Genomic DNA, 17,779 nt, shown 5'->3' with positions numbered 1-17,779 from the left:
CTGTTTTTGGTGCTGTAATGATGGGCTTAACAGCATTAACCCTTGAACTTTTCACCTAAAGGTGCAGGTTGATCGCAACCCTGTTTTTGGTGCTGTATTGGTGGGCTTAACAGCATTTACCCGCATTAACCATATATTTTTGATTTTTTGTATTTGTCTTCTTATTCTTTTTTATATTGCTCTAAAAGAAGAAAGGCTTCTCCCACGACACAGGTTCAGCCTTATTCACTAATTCTTAATGGAGTGAATTTTTTTATCTTTTTTATGTAAAGGTTGTCAGTTGATTGGTTTAAGTGCTTGTTTTTAATTGTAGCTTTCTGTTTAGATCATGATGACCTGATTCAACGAATGCTAAAAAATCAGAAGATGCTTCTAGAGAGGATCGAGAAATTAGAGTCCAAAAGTAGAAACGAAAAGAAATCGAAGAAGATCACAGTTCGAAGGACGACCAGTGTAAGGAAAAGTAGTTATTTAGCTGGAAAGAGAAATTTGTTTTTCTTATTTATTATGTTTTTTTCTCGATTTCGAAATATTGAAATATATAATTTTTGACAATATTTTAAATCTTTCTAAGAGAGAACTGAATGATGCTGAGATTTCTTTATTGTCCAAGGGATTGAAGTTTGTACCTACCCCATCCTTTTCTGATAGAGCAGCCATTAAGACCGATTTGGAGCGTTTTGGGAGGAGGCTGCGTCTAGCTTGGCATTTTCGGGATGAAGGACCCTATATTCATAATCCTTTTAAGAAAAAGAGCAACTTCAATCCCAAGGGCAAAGATGCTGCCATTGAAATTTATTTAAGTAGATTAGAAGAGGAAATTCTCAACATCAATACAAAAATAAAACATCATAATGTGACAAGGGAGGAGAGAAAAGCGATTGCTAGCTTGAGAAATACAATTCTATTATTATAAAAGGGGCTGACAAAGGTTCGGGGATAGTGATCTGGGATAGGGAAGATTATCTTAAAGAGGCCGAGTCTCAGCTTAGTGACGAAAACGTCTATGAGAGACTCGAGGATGATGCTGTCGGTCCTCTTGTTCAGACAATAAAATCCTGTCTAAACAAGATCAATGATAGAGGTGACATTTCTCATGAGACACTGGACTATTTTCTTGTCAACAATCCCAAGTTAGGTCGCTTTTATTTATTACCTAAAATTCACAAGCGGCTCTATAACGTTCCAGGTCGACCAGTGATTTCTAATTCTTCGTTTTACACGGAGAGCATTTCGGCTTTTTTAGATTTTCATCTTCAACCACTGGCTCAAAAGGTTAAGTCATTTATAAAAGACACTAATGACTTTTTGAGGAAACTTTCTTCTCTTTCTTCGTTGCCACAAGATGTTTTATTATGCACAGTAGACGTAGTTGGCCTATATCCTAACATTCCTCATGATGAAGGACTGCAGGCATTAAAACTCGCTCTGGATGAACGAGAAGACAAAAATATTTCGACTGAAAGTCTTCTCGATTTGGCTGATTGTGTGCTCAAAAATAATGTTTTCGAGCACAATGGTAAAATTTACAAACAGAAGCGAGGAACAGCGATTGGGACAAAAATGGCCCCTTCGTATGCTATTCTATTTATGGACATGTTGGAAAAAACGTTTATTGGACAATTTCCCTCTTAAGCCTTTAGTCTGGTGGAGATACATCGACGATGTCTTTTTGCTTTGGGAACACGGGGAAGAGTCTTTAAACGAATTTCTGACATATCTGAATGCCGAGCATCCTTCTATCAAATTTACGGCAGACTTTTCCGACTCAGAAATCAATTTCTTGGATGTTAAGGTCAGTCGTAAAGGGGATAAGTTAAGAGACCGACCTCTATGTAAAACCAACTGACACGCACCAATATCTTGATGCAACATCTTGCCATCCGGATCATTGTAAGACGTCTATACCATATAGTCAAACATTAAGGCTAAACCGTATCTGTTCGAAGCCCGAGTTGTTTGACAAAAGAATGCGATGATTTGGAAAAGTGGCTACTCAAGCGAGGATATTGCCAGAGATTGGTGCGCAAGAAGGTGATACAGGGTCGGAAGTTCGATAGAAAGGATCTGTTACAGCAGGAAAATAGTGTAAGAAATATAAGCCTCACTCTTATGATAACTTACCATCCTGCGTTCCGGAACCTTTATAGGATTGTAAGGAAGGCACACTCTATTTTAGCTTTTGATAAAGTAACACCAAAAAGGTTTTCCAAGACGTGCCGTTAGTGGGCTTTCGCAAGGGGAAAAGTCTTAAAGATATGTTGGTTCGCGCGAAAGACCCTACCTTGGGGGATGATAACAAAGGCCAGAGTGAACCATGTCTTGGAAAACGCTGTGGTGTTTGTCCTTCAGTTAAGAATACATCAGAGTTTGCTTCTAGGAATGGAAAGATATACAACATTCGTGGGTCATCTATGAACTGTAGCTCATCCAATGTTGTATACCTTCTTAGATGCAAAACCTGCGGTATTCAGTATGTCGGTAGTTGCACGACTCCTTTTAGAACTAGGTTCAGTAATTATAAATCGTGTAACAAATATCACAAGGACAAAACTGTGCCACAACAAGAACTTCACGAACATTTTGACCTACCTGGTCATTCCGGTTTTGCAGATTTTGAATACACTCTTATTGACCAGGGAAACAGCCTTGAAGATGTCAGGAAGAGAGAACGTTTTTGGCAATATAAACTTAATACGTTCCTTCCTCACGGGTTGAACGATCGTGAAGTTGTTGTTCCGGATTAGGCCATTTTTTGAACTCCTCAGTTTTCTGGGGATAATTGATGCTAGTATTGAGCTTATACTGCGGTCATTTGGTTATGACCGGTCGTCTTTGGGAGAACGCCCTTCTTTGGACTGCTTGGTATGACCTACGGGCATGCCTACAGCACAGTTGTGTGCTCTACTAGTATCAGGTGTTCCCATGTTTTGTTCCGTAATTTCTTTTTGTTTTGCTTTTTGTCCTGAATAAACCAGAAGGGGACACGAGCATTTAATTTTCCGTTTTAATTTCCACTGCGTTTACTGTGCTAATTCGAAACCTTTTTTGTTAAATTTTTAGTTTTATTGTTTTCGACGATTATTCCCCACGGGGTTGTTTTCATCAATTTTATTGTACTGTTTTAACGTTGTAAATATTATCGCTACGCACCTATTTTTATTAAATCTTTTTAACATTTTCTTTGTTTTATTCCCTATAGAATTTTTTCCTTTGTTCATTAGAATTTTTTATTTCTCGCCTTTTTTACGCATCACTGATTTTTGTAACATTTAAAAATGTGTTAACGCTTGTGCAGTATTATACCTGATGAAGTTCTGAAAATAGAACGAAATATCGTAAAAAACAAACTGTGTTGATTTTACTTCTTTGTTCACTTATAATTTTTAGAGAGTTTACTGCTCTGGCTGCAGATGCTAGTTAAAAAGGGGAATAACACATTTTCTTGGCCTTTTCTTTAATTAAATAGTTTTATTTGTAGTCTCAAAAACATGTTTTCATTTCAGAATTACATCAAAAACAGCTATAAGAAAGTTGCTGAAAAACACAATAAGCACTGGGACTTTGATCAAAGGTATGAAAATGTAGCAATGTAACTTTCAAAATGTTACAAGATTCTATTTATCAATTAAGGGGGGTTTCAATAATTGGTAAAACTTTGGCCTGCAATGCCAGTTTACTACCATAATGCCATTTAAATTTAAAAATCTTTCACCTGCGGACCAGTTATTGGTATTGTAAAGGAGTGTTACTGATATGTGTCCAAATTGCAAACAAAAAAAACAACATTAGAATTAGTTGTCAAAAACATTGGTAACAAGAATATATTCAGGGTTTTTTTAAATTTTCTTTCCACTTTCTACAAGGGGGTTCATAAGGTGTCTTGACCCCTCTGGAAACTGAAGGCACTTTTGTGGCATTGATTCATATGGTATCAAGATTACTAACATTTTAGGGACGTATCAACACCAAATAAAAGCACAAAACCTTGCAAATTAAGTGAAAACCCCTTTTTAAAAATAAAACGTTGAATTTACATTTGCTAGATGCATTATATTAAAGAGGTTTTTTATAACTTTACAGCGTGTTTGCCGACTGCAATCACGAGTTAACCCAGAAGGTTAAATTGAACGCACTGGCGCTGGATAAGACCATTACCCAGGATGAGTTCCAAGGTACATAACCGTATTATTGTGCTTTTATTGTTGCCAGGCTACTGTATATTTAAAAAGTTAAAGTTTGAGCTTCTCTCTTATCAAGATGTAGTATAAAAATTAGTAATTGTTTTATTTTTTTCAGTTGGAGTTCAGACCTACTTCCATTCAATAAAGTACTACAGTGGCAAGAAAACAGATACATACTTGTGCGAGAAGAAATATAATCAAAGAAAAGTGACGGTACGCATCCATGCTTTCTTTAATTCCGTTTTCTCTTTTCTCAAACCAGTATTATTGGATTGGCCTCTTGGAAAAAAATTTACAAAAAGTTTTATATCAAGGTGACAGTTATGTCCGTGATGTTAGTTATTATTATACTTCACTTTCTTTTTAGAAACGTGACAAGCGGAGAGCGACTTTGAGTGGGTGTAATTCACTAGAACCAAACTTAAAAGCAAAGATTCGAAAAGTTCTTGAAGTAGAGTTCATGTCATCTGAAGAAGATAAATCTGACGGGGAGGTTGACCATTTCGAGACGCGACCTCTAAGATGGCGCAGTTTGGAATGTGACCGACATTTCGAAATGCTAGATAAAACGGCAATAAGAAAAATGTCATCCAAAGCCCGTCGACAAACGGTTATCAGAAAAATGGGCCCATATAGCAGTCGACCAGCACCACAATGTACCGAACAAAACAGTTGGGCCATACGTCAGAAATAAATTTACTTGACATTGATATGATTTCATCTCTTCTACATTATGAATTGATTTTGAGTACATGAAGATGTTTTGAAAGAGAATTTATACACTGATACTTTGTCGGTTTAAGTGCTCAGCTCAAAATTTGATATTAACTTTCATTGTCGTTCTTTTTGTTAGATATTTTGCAAAATTTTATATTAACTTTCATTGTCATTCTTTTTGTTAGATATTTTGCAAAATTTTACATTAACTTTCATTGTAAATCTTTTTGTTAGATATTTTTAACTGATCCTTTTAGCAGGTCTAAAGGTACTTTTAGGTATTTTTTTATGTCTGTTTTTAAATGTTTCAAACTCTTTGTATATGTGTATGTATTATCGATATTATTTTACCAAATATTCTTATTTTATCAAAAACGAAAATCATTTTGAATTTCTTAGCTTAATTAATTTGTCATTGTTTAAAATTTATGAATAGCGATATTTCGACTGTGGGATTCAAAATTTCTTGATGCTGTTAAGAGTTAGTACTAAGTCCATTTTGGCAACGTACTAGTAACCTTTTAAAGTAGTCTGAAGTTAAAATTTTTAACTCTTTTGACCCCGCTGTAAAGTGAACTTTCAACAATTCAAAAGTACGAAAATATTTTTAAAACAAATCGGAAGTTTAGGAATGTGGTCTTTTAACTTTTTTGGAAAGTTGGAAAGACGATCTGATCGAAAGATGTTGGAAGATAAGGTGCACAACCTTCCCAATCCTTGTTGGAAGACCAACTTTAAAACCTGTCGAAAGATGTCGGAATATGAAATTTCAACATATTAGGAAGTTAGGAATTTAATTTTTCAAGCCTGTTTGAAAGTTTGAGAATGTGGTCTTTCAACGTTTTTGGAAAGTTGGGAAGACGATCTGGTCGAAAGATGTTGGAAGGTAAGGTGCACAACTTCCCAATCCTTGTTGAAAGACCAACTTTAAAACCTGTCGAAAGATGTCAGAATATGAAATTTCAACATATTAGGAAGTTGGGAATTTCATTTTCCCAGCCTGTTTGAAAGTTTGAGAAGGTCGTCTTTCAAATTTTTTGGAAAGATGGGAAGATGATCTGGTCGAAAGATGTTGAAAGGTAAGGTGCACATCTTTCCAATTTTAGTTGAAAGACCAACTTTCAACTCTGTCGAAAGGTGTTGAAATGTGACCTTCCTACATCTTTCCGACGATTTGAAAGACATTATTTCGCCCAGTGATAGTGGTGATGGAGTCGTCAGAACTGTTGAAATTAAACAGGCAAATCCAAATATATTCGGCCTGTTAAAAAACTTGTTTTGATATTGGAAAGTGAATCCAAAAATTGAACTGATTTTTGGTTATGGAATTGAATTCCCCACCAAGGAGCTAGACAAAGGATGAAATATTTTAATTATCAAAAATTAGTTTGAAAACAATTTGCTTGTTAGTAATAGGAAGATTTATTCAAACCAAAAACATTTTTTGCTTGTTAGTAATAGAAAATTTAGTTTAAAAAAATTTTTTTTTGTTATTATTTATCGTAGGATTTTTAAGATGTTTTGAGGATCAGGCACATCTTGTGGGGAGCCATGTAGCGGCTGAGGCACAGTGTCTGTTTATGGTTCTCCTCAGGATGTTTGGGGTTTTCCCCATTTTTAGATTTTTCAGTTTTTCTGTGTTTTTCTGTTTGGTCAGTGTTTTCCCTTGTTTCCAGTCTCATTTTGTTTGCAGTATCTTTTGTGCGTCTTTTCAGTATCTAAGCCATTATTTATTAAGTCTAATTTAGTAACATTTGTTTATATATTTTGACTTAAATCTTTAAATCTATGTTACATGTCTCATGTTCTATGCTTGTCTACATTGTATTATTGTACCTTACAGATAGGCTTTTGCATGTCTTGTATGTTTAGTTAATACAGACCTTAGGACTTGTGAATTTTGTCAAGGATAAAGTTGTAACTTAGTTTTTGTGCTATTTTGTTTCAGCCGTACAATATATGTTTATTGACGAGTACAAATTCCTAGCAGTTCCTGTGTAACTTACTTTGAGCAACAACCCAGTCCCTTTAATGATGGGTGTTCATTACTTGGCCATCACAATATTACACATGCTCCAGAGGGCATATCTACATTGACAATTGGCAAGAATTTACAAGATCCATTCCAACCCTTTAATGTGTCAATAAAAAATGATGGAATTATATTGTGTCAAGAGACATGTGAAAGGTTCAAAGCTTACTCTTTTGTGAGTATACACTTATTTCCTTTCTCACGGGGAAGGAATTCAAACCAAGTTCATTGAGAAATTAAAAAGAAAACAAGCAACATGCTGAATGGACCTACGTGATGATGAAACTTAGATAGCAATAAGGAGAAAAATAATCATTAAGAAAATATAGCGGTTATTGAAAATGCATTAAATTTCATTATTGATTGTTGATGGGGGGGGGGTGGTTTAGGGAAAAAAGAAATACAAAGTTCCGGTTGCAAAATTGCAAAAGTTTTATAGACAATTGAATCATGCTTGATGGTGGCATTGTTATCAATAATCTTTTTAAGTGAAATAACAAAGAAATATATGGAATAAGCCCCATTCAAATCAGCAAAAACGGCGATTTCCGGCATACGTCCGGCATTTTCGGCCGGAACAACATGATTCTCAAAAATCTGAATCGGTCACACTTAGGGCATTGCTGATACACACCGGAAAAAAGCATCAGAATCTACATCAAAGAGAGGACAAAGTAAATCTACCAGTGTTTTTCGTATACCAACAGCCTTAGCGAGACATCTGGCAATACCATGAACAACCTTGAAACAATCGGCAATGATCAAACAACAATTAACCCTGAAACCAATGATTGTACCACAAACAACTCTGAAACCGGTGATTTTATCACGAACAACCCGGGAACTAGTGTTCCTACAACGAGCAACTCTAAAACCAATGATAAAACGCAAAACACTGAAACCATAGAAAGAGAAGACTGTAAAAAATGAAATGAGACGCTGTGGCTAGGGACTGAGAAATTTTTGGTTTGATTGAACTTTACTAAAATTACAGAGCTACCAAGCATTACAAAGCCTATTATGATCATCAACTCTTGTTCAGTTCATAAATACGAGTAATATATGAGAACTTTTTTTCATACTCTGAAACAAGCCACCGTGAGCCTCTTCTTAGTAAAGTCAGTTCCACTTGTTGATCTTGGCACTCGCTGTTGACGCGCAATAATTCACTCAATTGTTTTAACGACAATTTCCGCGAGTCGGTAAGGCCACCTTCTAGTTTAGAATTACTCGATTGCTTGGGACTCTGCGTGCAGGGTTTTGGAGAAAAACTCAACCCTGTCTTCGCTTTTAATTCAGCAGTCGTGCAATTTCGTATGTCATCTCCTTTGTTTGTAAGAAAAAAGTCCCGAAATTTGTTTTCAAATTTGTTCCCAAACCCCATTTTCTCCCACTTTGATGACAAGCCTTTGAGACAATCTTCTTATCTTTAGCTCTATACGCCTACGCACACCAGAGATTTTCCATTAGGCCCGATTTTTAACTTTATTCTTGAACGGCCTCATGGGGCCACATGGTGACCCTGGGGGCAAGATTGCTGGTATACCTCCGGATAGGCCCCGTTGGTCAACGCAATCTCTCCTCCAGGACCACTAGTAACCACATGAGTGCATTTTTACATTTTAAGAACAACGAAAACTTGTAGATACATCTAGAGGACAAATTGTTATTATTTATACCACATTGTTTTGGTGATTAAAGAGATTGAAATATATTTAAAAAAACAATTCTCAAAATCCCCGATTTCCACATCAACTAACCGAGGTTCCTTGGTATTATTGATAGTTTTTTCGAATATATCCTTGAAGATAATGCTTTTATTAGGCCCTTCACCACCCAACTCGACAAGTTTGCTTGTTACATTATCTTTCATATGTAAATCACATAGCAAAAGAAGATCTCGAAAATCTGCTTTAAAGGAATCGTATAGCGCTTTTTCAGAATCAGTTACAAAGACAAGGGCATGAGTCTTGTTGTTCAACTTGACTATTGAGTCAGGCAGCACATGTTAGGAACTAGCCTATATCATAGTAGGTACTGTAAGGACGGCTTTGTATCTTATAGTCGGCGCCGGTCTTTGGGATGTTTATCTTAGAATCAAACTTGGCGCTGCTAGTAGGATCAAACAAGAGTGAAATGAAAAAGGAAAATCTATATATAAAACCGCCAAGATTAGACCTGTCGGTGGACATGTTCGCGGCACTTCAAGCCTGGCAGGAGAAATGGCAAGACTATGTGCTGCTAACTGAACTAAACAAAAAGCCAGCAGAATATCAAGCAGCCATACTTCGATATACTTTTACTGAAGAAACACGAAACATTTACGAATCACTAAGCCTGAGTGAAGAAGAGAGGAAGAGTTCAGCTTCGAATATGGGGAAAATGAAGGAATTTGCTAAAGGCCTTGTAAACTTTAGAACGACACGTGTCCAAGAAAACAAGATGAAGGTGAATCGTTTGATGAATTCTTAACCTAAGTGAAACTCTTGAGCAGGAACTGCAATTATTGTGATACATGCTATCCTAGTTTGTTGAGAGACAGGATCGTTGCTGGTATTCAAAAAGTAAATCTAACAGTGTTTTTTTCGTACACCAACAGCTTTAGCGAGACATCTGGCAATACCATGAGCAGCCTTGAAACAATCGGCAATGATCAAACCACAATTAAGCCAACCGACACGACAACCCTGAAACCAATCATCGTACCAAGAATAGAAGTCTCTCTAAGGGTAAAACTCTTTTAAAAAATCGAAGAAAACTTTTCAAAAAAGTCTCTCTAAGGGTTGGTCTTCGGAGATCCCGTCCGCACATACCCCTCATCCAATAACCCTAGTCCCTAGTACCCCCCCCCCCGGGCAGGGCACATTCGTACAAAATAATAATAAGATACAATGGAGCGATGTTCATGAAAGCCCAGATAGAAAAGAAAAGAAGATCTAATATACGTAAGTGATGTGCCGATTCACTTAACAAAATTAGAACAGTCGAATAACAAATTCACCGTAGATGATATAGAAAAAGAGGTATCCTACCAATTGCAAAGTGCTGCTACCTTTATAATTACAACGAAGAAAGAATTGCCGATTCGAGAAATGCCCAACACTAGAGGTAAGTTAACTATTTTGCTCTTAAGCCTAATTTGGATCTCCAAACTATATTGAGAACTATAAAACTGAACTAGCTATTATTATGGGTATATGCAACCAATTTCTTTTTCTATGACATCGGAATCTGTGGTACTTGGAGATTTCCAATATTGTCCCTCAGTCATTGATTCAACTCGCAATGCAGAAAGAACTCATTATCACCCTCTCTCAACAATTTCATGGAAGAAAGCAATATGATCCCAATAGATATGACAAATGGCTCAAGCCCCATGTACACCTACCAACATCTAAGCATGCCAAATCGATCATACCTCGATCACATTCTAGTATCCGCTGACCTTTGGGGTAACACATCAAATACCACAGTTCTTGACCAACACACTTTTAACACAAGTGACCACCTTCCCGTTGTGACTACATTGACCACAATCGATAAGGTGTACATATCGGTGTAAGGTGTACAATGGTACATGTACATAGAAACGAATATTGTTGACAGGTGCCAGTCTTTGAAATCATACAAACCACCACAGTTTGGCTTTGTCCATAAATCTTTCTACCTTAAAAGTGAAGCTACAATATGATATTGTGGGTGCAAATCTCAACCGTTTACGCTATCCCAAGGAGTTAAAACACTGATTGATCCCACCCATTCAGCCAGAGAAACCTTGAATAGACAAGCCCGTTGATCACTGAAATGCTTATTTGGAGTGATCAAACATTCAAAAAATTTAGTAAACTACTTGTTCCATCTTGAGGATGTTTCTATTTTACTAGACAACAGGAGGATAAAGCTGATCAGCCAGCTGATTCGAAATACTAATACAATTTATTATGTTTTGAATATCATGAGTCTACCCAACCTCGTGCTCGTTTATCCCAGGATTTATTTACACTACTGATGGACGCCAGAGAATACCCTGGTGTTGGCTGATCGAGTTCCCCCTTTGAGAGGGGGAATTCTACGTAATGCTTTTCTCGGTGAAAATTTACCAGTTACGATGCGGGAGGCGCAGAAAAATTTGAGCGCAGCAACAACAAAAAACAAACAAAAAACAACAAAACATGGCTGGCTTCGTAGAAGTTGTTACATTTTAAAAACTCTACAGAGATCATTAGAAAAAAACAGTATAGAATATAACTTGAAGGTAAAACAAATAATTGCAATTTATAATGTGTTCAAAGGACGAGATGTATTTGCATTGCTTCCAACTGGGTATGGAAAATCTATTATTCACCAACTTCTTCCTGACATGTTCGATGATGCTAAAATCATTATTGTAGTATCTCCTTTAAATTCCATCATTAAAGACCAAATGGATTCATTAACTAAGAAAAATTTAAAATCCAGTGTACTAAATTGTTTGAAGAGCAAGGCTTGGCTAAACTTTTTGAGGATGAGTTGTCAGAGGAATTACACAAGAAATCTGCTGGAATATCAAAAGAGTTGACTGATGGTAACATATCAATTGTCTTTTCACATCCGGAATCTTTATTGTGTGAGAAAGGACGAAAACTTTTAAGGTCTGAGGTCTTTCAAAAAAAAGTTCTGGCATGTGTTATTGATGAGGCTCATTGTATAAAACTTTGGTAAGTTGACCGATTTTTCACATTTCACGGAAAATTTTTATCTGAAGGCTTCATTCAAAATATCTGTAAAAAAGCTTGCCTCTTTTCATCTAACTTAAGTTATGATGGTGATAAATCCAAATCTGAATTAACTGCCAAGCCTAGAAATGTTTTTTTTTTTTTTCAGACATCAGGTATATAAAGTTAGCTAACTAATGCCACTGATATCTTAAAAAAATTGAGATTTTACTCCTGAGTTCTTTTTCAATTTTTTTTCTGATTTTGATTCAATTTGTTTTACATGATTAGGGGGACATTTTTTCGGAAAGACTTCCTTGAACTTTCATCATTAAAAGCAATTTTCCCAAATATACCAACATTGGCCCTTACAGCAACCATTTCACCTCAAGATGTTGGTAAAATGAAGAAAGATTTGGCCGTAACTAATCCAAAAATTGTTAGGGTTTCTCGAAATCGGCAAAATTTGTATATTGGTAAAGCAATGAGACTTCCAGATTCAGAAGGCTTTAAAGGTTATGATTTAATTTTGACACCCATTGCAATAGAGCTGAACAACCTCCGTAAGAACTTTCTTTCCCATGACAATAATTTACATGAATCTGAAATACCTTGGCTATGCTTAGCGATTGATTTCAAACATTTACGTTTCTGATGTTCCAAAACCCACGACATGCCTCAATTACACAACAACTCCATAATGAAATACTGTCTGAGATAAAAGACAACACCTCAAATATTCGGGTAATTTTTGCAACAACAGCACTTGGAATGGGTGTTGATGCCAATTCCATCAGGCAGATCATTCATATTCGCCCCCAACAACCATGGAACCTTTTATTCAAGAAATTGGCAGAGCTGGTAGAGACACAAAGGAAGCATCAACTCTACTCTACTACAATAATTCTGATTTGGCTTCCCCAGTTATTGCAAAAGAAGTAAAATCTTTTTGTCAAAGTTCAGGCTGTTTGAGGATGTTTATCCTCAAATATTTTGGTTTTAATGAATACTCACAAACTCGGTGTTGTTCGAACTGTGATATGAATGGGTTAAAGACTGCAATAGCTGAAGTAACTCTACATTCAAATGAAATTCAACAAAAGCTTCGTTCCTTTTCCTCAGAAAATTTGTCAATGTTTCACGATTCATTGAAACTTTTATTAGAAGAATGGAACAATATGCCTAATGCATATATATCATATAATCATATAATCAGGAACATTTAAATAACGTAATGGAGAACGCTTGATATTCTCGAAACATTTGAAAGCACGGTTCTGTTCATAGCTAAACGGGTTAATTGTTTGGATATCTTTAATCATTCCTATCTCATCTTCAAGTGTGTGACTATGGGTGTGCTGAACTGATCTTGGTGTCATATCAGTTTTACATGACTTCAAAAATTCTACTTAATATTTTACATTTTCTTTTTTTTAGCAGTTTGTTGTTCATTCATCATGCCCTCACTAGCCAGCTCTACATACAAAAATTATGTAGGTACAGGAAAAATCCATGACACAGGATAGGGTAGGAAGGGTCAGCACTTTAGATAGCTATAAATTTCATAATAAATTGCTTTTACCTTCTGACATGATGTCTCCGAGCTCCAGTCATATAACTATAATGATGTAATGTGGTTAATTATATACTTGATATTCTTATTTCAGACCAGAGACTACAAAACTTTCACATATACTGTATTTATCGATCAATTTCACTTTCAGACTTTCAGACTTTGTTTGTAATTTTTTTGACCTTTTGATTAGTTTTGCCGGCGACTACTTGGTAACAGGCAAATAATGTAAACAAATAATTGCGCCGTCAGCGAAACCGCTCGCCCAATGATAATGGGCCCGATGACGTAACGTTTGGCCAGACAATGCCAGGGCATTATCTAGCGCCATATAGTTAAAGCATCAAAAAGCTGATGATGCGCAGGGAACGAGGTTGGAGTCTACCTTGAAATACAGTGAAGTAGATACAAACTAGCGACTAGCCATCACAATCTGTAAGACGCTGGGAAAACTTTCGTAGGCAAATCACTCCATACAGTTGGAACCTTTTGATCCGTGTTATGTATATTCTAAAGTTTCTAAAAAATTTGCTCCCGTTCCCGAGGGCGGTGGAACCAACCCTGCGAACGCTTTGCAGTCTTTAACCCATTCATATCACAGTTCGAACAACACCGAGTTTGTGAGTATTCATTAAAACCAAAATATTTGAGGATAAACATCCTCAAACAGCCTGAACTTTGACAAAAAGATTTTACTTCTTTTGCAATAACTGGGGAAGCCAAATCAGAATTATTGTAGTAGAGTAGAGTTGATGCTTCCTTTGTGTCTCTACCAGCTCTGCCAATTTCTTGAATAAAAGGTTCCATGGTTGTTGGGGGCGAATATGAATGATCTGCCTGATGGAATTGGCATCAACACCCATTCCAAGTGCTGTTGTTGCAAAAATTACCCGAATATTTGAGGTGTTGTCTTTTATCTCAGACAGTATTTCATTATGGAGTTGTTGTGTAATTGAGGCATGTCGTGGGTTTTGGAACATCAGAAACGTAAATGTTTGAAATCAATCGCTAAGCATAGCCAAGGTATTTCAGATTCATGTAAATTATTGTCATGGGAAAGAAAGTTCTTACGGAGGTTGTTCAGCTCTATTGCAATGGGTGTCAAAATTAAATCATAACCTTTAAAGCCTTCTGAATCTGGAAGTCTCATTGCTTTACCAATATACAAATTTTGCCGATTTCGAGAAACCCTAACAATTTTTGGATTAGTTACGGCCAAATCTTTCTTCATTTTACCAACATCTTGAGGTGAAATGGTTGCTGTAAGGGCCAATGTTGGTATATTTGGGAAAATTGCTTTTAATGATGAAAGTTCAAGGAAGTCTTTCCGAAAATCATGTCCCCTAATCATGTAAAACAAATTGAATCAAAATCAGAAAAAAATTGAAAAAGAACTCAGGAGTAAAATCTCAATTTTTTTAAGATATCAGTGGCATTAGTTAGCTAACTTTATATACCTGATGTCTGAAAAAAAAAAAAACATTTCTAGGCTTGGCAGTTAATTCAGATTTGGATTTATCACCATCATAACTTAAGTTAGATGAAAAGAGGCAAGCTTTTTTACAGATATTTTGAATGAAGCCTTCAGATAAAAATTTTCCGTGAAATGTGAAAAATCGGTCAACTTACCAAAGTTTTATACAATGAGCCTCATCAATAACACATGCCAGAACTTTTTTTTGAAAGACCTCAGACCTTAAAAGTTTTCGTCCTTCTCCACACAATAAAAGATTCCGGATGTGAAAAGACAATTGATATGTTACCATCAGTCAACTCTTTTGATATTCCAGCAGATTTCTTGTGTAATTCCTCTGACAACTCATCCTCAAAAAGTTTAGCCAAGCCTTGCTCTTCAAACAATTTAGTACACTGGATTTTAAATTTTTCTTAGTTAATGAATCCATTTGGTCTTTAATGATGGAATTTAAAGGAGATACTACAATAATGATTTTAGCATCATCGAACATGTCAGGAAGAAGTTGGTGAATAATAGATTTTCCATACCCAGTTGGAAGCAATGCAAATACATCTCGTCCTTTGAACACATTATAAATTGCAATTATTTGTTTTACCTTCAAGTTATATTCTATACTGTTTTTTTCTAATGATCTCTGTAGAGTTTTTAAAAATGTAACAACTTCTACGAAGCCAGCCATGTTTTGTTGTTTTTTGTTTTGTTTTTGTTGCTGCGCTCAAATTTTTCTGCGCCTCCCGCATCGTAACTGGTAAATTTTCACCGAGAAAAGCATTACGTAGAATTCCCCCTCTCAAAGGGGGAACTCGATCAGCCAACACCAGGGTATTCTCTGGCGTCCATCAGTAGTGTAAATAAATCCTGGGATAAACGAGCACGAGGTTGGGTAGACTCATGATATTCAAAACATAATAAATTGTATTAGTATTTCGAATCAGCTGGCTGATCAGCTTTATCCTCCTGTTGTCTAGTAAAATAGAAACATCCTCAAGATGGAACAAGTAGTTTACTAAATTTTTTGAATGTTTGATCACTCCAAATAAGCATTTCAGTGATCAACGGGCTTGTCTATTCAAGGTTTCTCTGGCTGAATGGGTGGGATCAATCAGTGTTTAACTCCTTGGGATAGCGTAAACGGTTGAGATTTGCACCCACAATATCATATTGTAGCTTCACTTTTAAGGTAGAAAGATTTATGGACAAAGCCAAACTGTGGTGGTTTGTATGATTTCAAAGACTGGCACCTGTCAACAATATTCGTTTCTATGTACATGTACCATTGTACACCTTACACCGATATGTACACCTTATCGATTGTGGTCAATGTAGTCACAACGGGAAGGTGGTCACTTGTGTTAAAAGTGTGTTGGTCAAGAACTGTGGTATTTGATGTGTTACCCCAAAGGTCAGCGGATACTAGAATGTGATCGAGGTATGATCGATTTGGCATGCTTAGATGTTGGTAGGTGTACATGGGGCTTGAGCCATTTGTCATATCTATTGGGATCATATTGCTTTCTTCCATGAAATTGTTGAGAGAGGGTGATAATGAGTTCTTTCTGCATTGCGAGTTGAATCAATGACTGAGGGACAATATTGGAAATCTCCAAGTACCACAGATTCCGATGTCATAGAAAATTGGTTGCATATACCCATAATAATAGCTAGTTCAGTTTTATAGTTCTCAATATAGTTTGGAGATCCAAATTAGGCTTAAGAGCAAAATAGTTAACTTACCTCTAGTGTTGGGCATTTCTCGAATCGGCAATTCTTTCTTCGTTGTAATTATAAAGGTAGCAGCACTTTGCAATTGGTAGGATACCTCTTTTTCTATATCATCTACGGTGAATTTGTTATTCGACTGTTCTAATTTTGTTAAGTGAATCGGCACATCACTTACGTATATTAGATCTTCTTTTCTTTTCTATCTGGGCTTTCATGAACATCGCTCCATTGTATCTTATTATTATTTTGTACGAATGTGCCCTGCCCGGGGGGGGGGGTACTAGGGACTAGGGTTATTGGATGAGGGGTATGTGCGGACGGGATCTCCGAAGACCAACCCTTAGAGAGACTTTTTTGAAAAGTTTTCTTCGATTTTTTAAAAGAGTTTTACCCTTAGAGAGACTTCTATTCTTGGTACGATGATTGGTTTCAGGGTTGTCGTGTCGGTTGGCTTAATTGTGGTTTGATCATTGCCGATTGTTTCAAGGCTGCTCATGGTATTGCCAGATGTCTCGCTAAAGCTGTTGGTGTACGAAAAAAACACTGTTAGATTTACTTTTTGAATACCAGCAACGATCCTGTCTCTCAACAAACTAGGATAGCATGTATCACAATAATTGCAGTTCCTGCTCAAGAGTTTCACTTAGGTTAAGAATTCATCAAACGATTCACCTTCATCTTGTTTTCTTGGACACGTGTCGTTCTAAAGTTTACAAGGCCTTTAGCAAATTCCTTCATTTTCCCCATATTCGAAGCTGAACTCTTCCTCTCTTCTTCACTCAGGCTTAGTGATTCGTAAATGTTTCGTGTTTCTTCAGTAAAAGTATATCGAAGTATGGCTGCTTGATATTCTGCTGGCTTTTTGTTTAGTTCAGTTAGCAGCACATAGTCTTGCCATTTCTCCTGCCAGGCTTGAAGTGCCGCGAACATGTCCACCGACAGGTCTAATCTTGGCGGTTTTATAGATTTTCCTTTTTCATTTCACTCTTGTTTGATCCTACTAGCAGCGCCAAGTTTGATTCTAAGATAAACATCCCAAAGACCGGCGCCGACTATAAGATACAAAGCCGTCCTTACAGTACCTACTATGATATAGGCTAGTTCCTAACATGTGCTGCCTGACTCAATAGTCAAGTTGAACAACAAGACTCATGCCCTTGTCTTTGTAACTGATTCTGAAAAAGCGCTATACGATTCCTTTAAAGCAGATTTTCGAGATCTTCTTTTGCTATGTGATTTACATATGAAAGATAATGTAACAAGCAAACTTGTCGAGTTGGGTGGTGAAGGGCCTAATAAAAGCATTATCTTCAAGGATATTCGAAAAACTATCATAATACCAAGGAACCTCGGTTAGTTGCTGGAAAGGGGATTTTGAGA

General features: G+C 36.5%; 1 protein-coding gene across 1 annotated transcript; it reads left to right on the top strand.

Annotated features, from left to right (window-relative positions):
* Window positions 1-325: 325 nt before the first annotated feature.
* Window positions 326-5,012, top strand: LOC136808312 (uncharacterized; the record flags this gene model as incomplete). The annotated part of the gene is given in 5 exon segments (XM_067064847.1): window positions 326-453; window positions 3,507-3,574; window positions 4,084-4,175; window positions 4,300-4,397; window positions 4,552-5,012. Coding segments are annotated over 5 exon segments (713 nt in total), but the record flags the coding sequence as incomplete, so codon positions are not given.
* Window positions 5,013-17,779: the final 12,767 nt, after the last annotated feature.

Source organism: Clytia hemisphaerica, unplaced genomic scaffold (genome assembly GCF_902728285.1).
Source record: "Clytia hemisphaerica strain Z4C2 unplaced genomic scaffold, Clytia hemisphaerica genome assembly, whole genome shotgun sequence".
In the NCBI taxonomy this organism is placed as follows: Eukaryota; Metazoa; Cnidaria; class Hydrozoa; order Leptothecata; family Clytiidae; genus Clytia; species Clytia hemisphaerica.
This window is presented reverse-complemented; position numbering and strand designations above follow the sequence as displayed.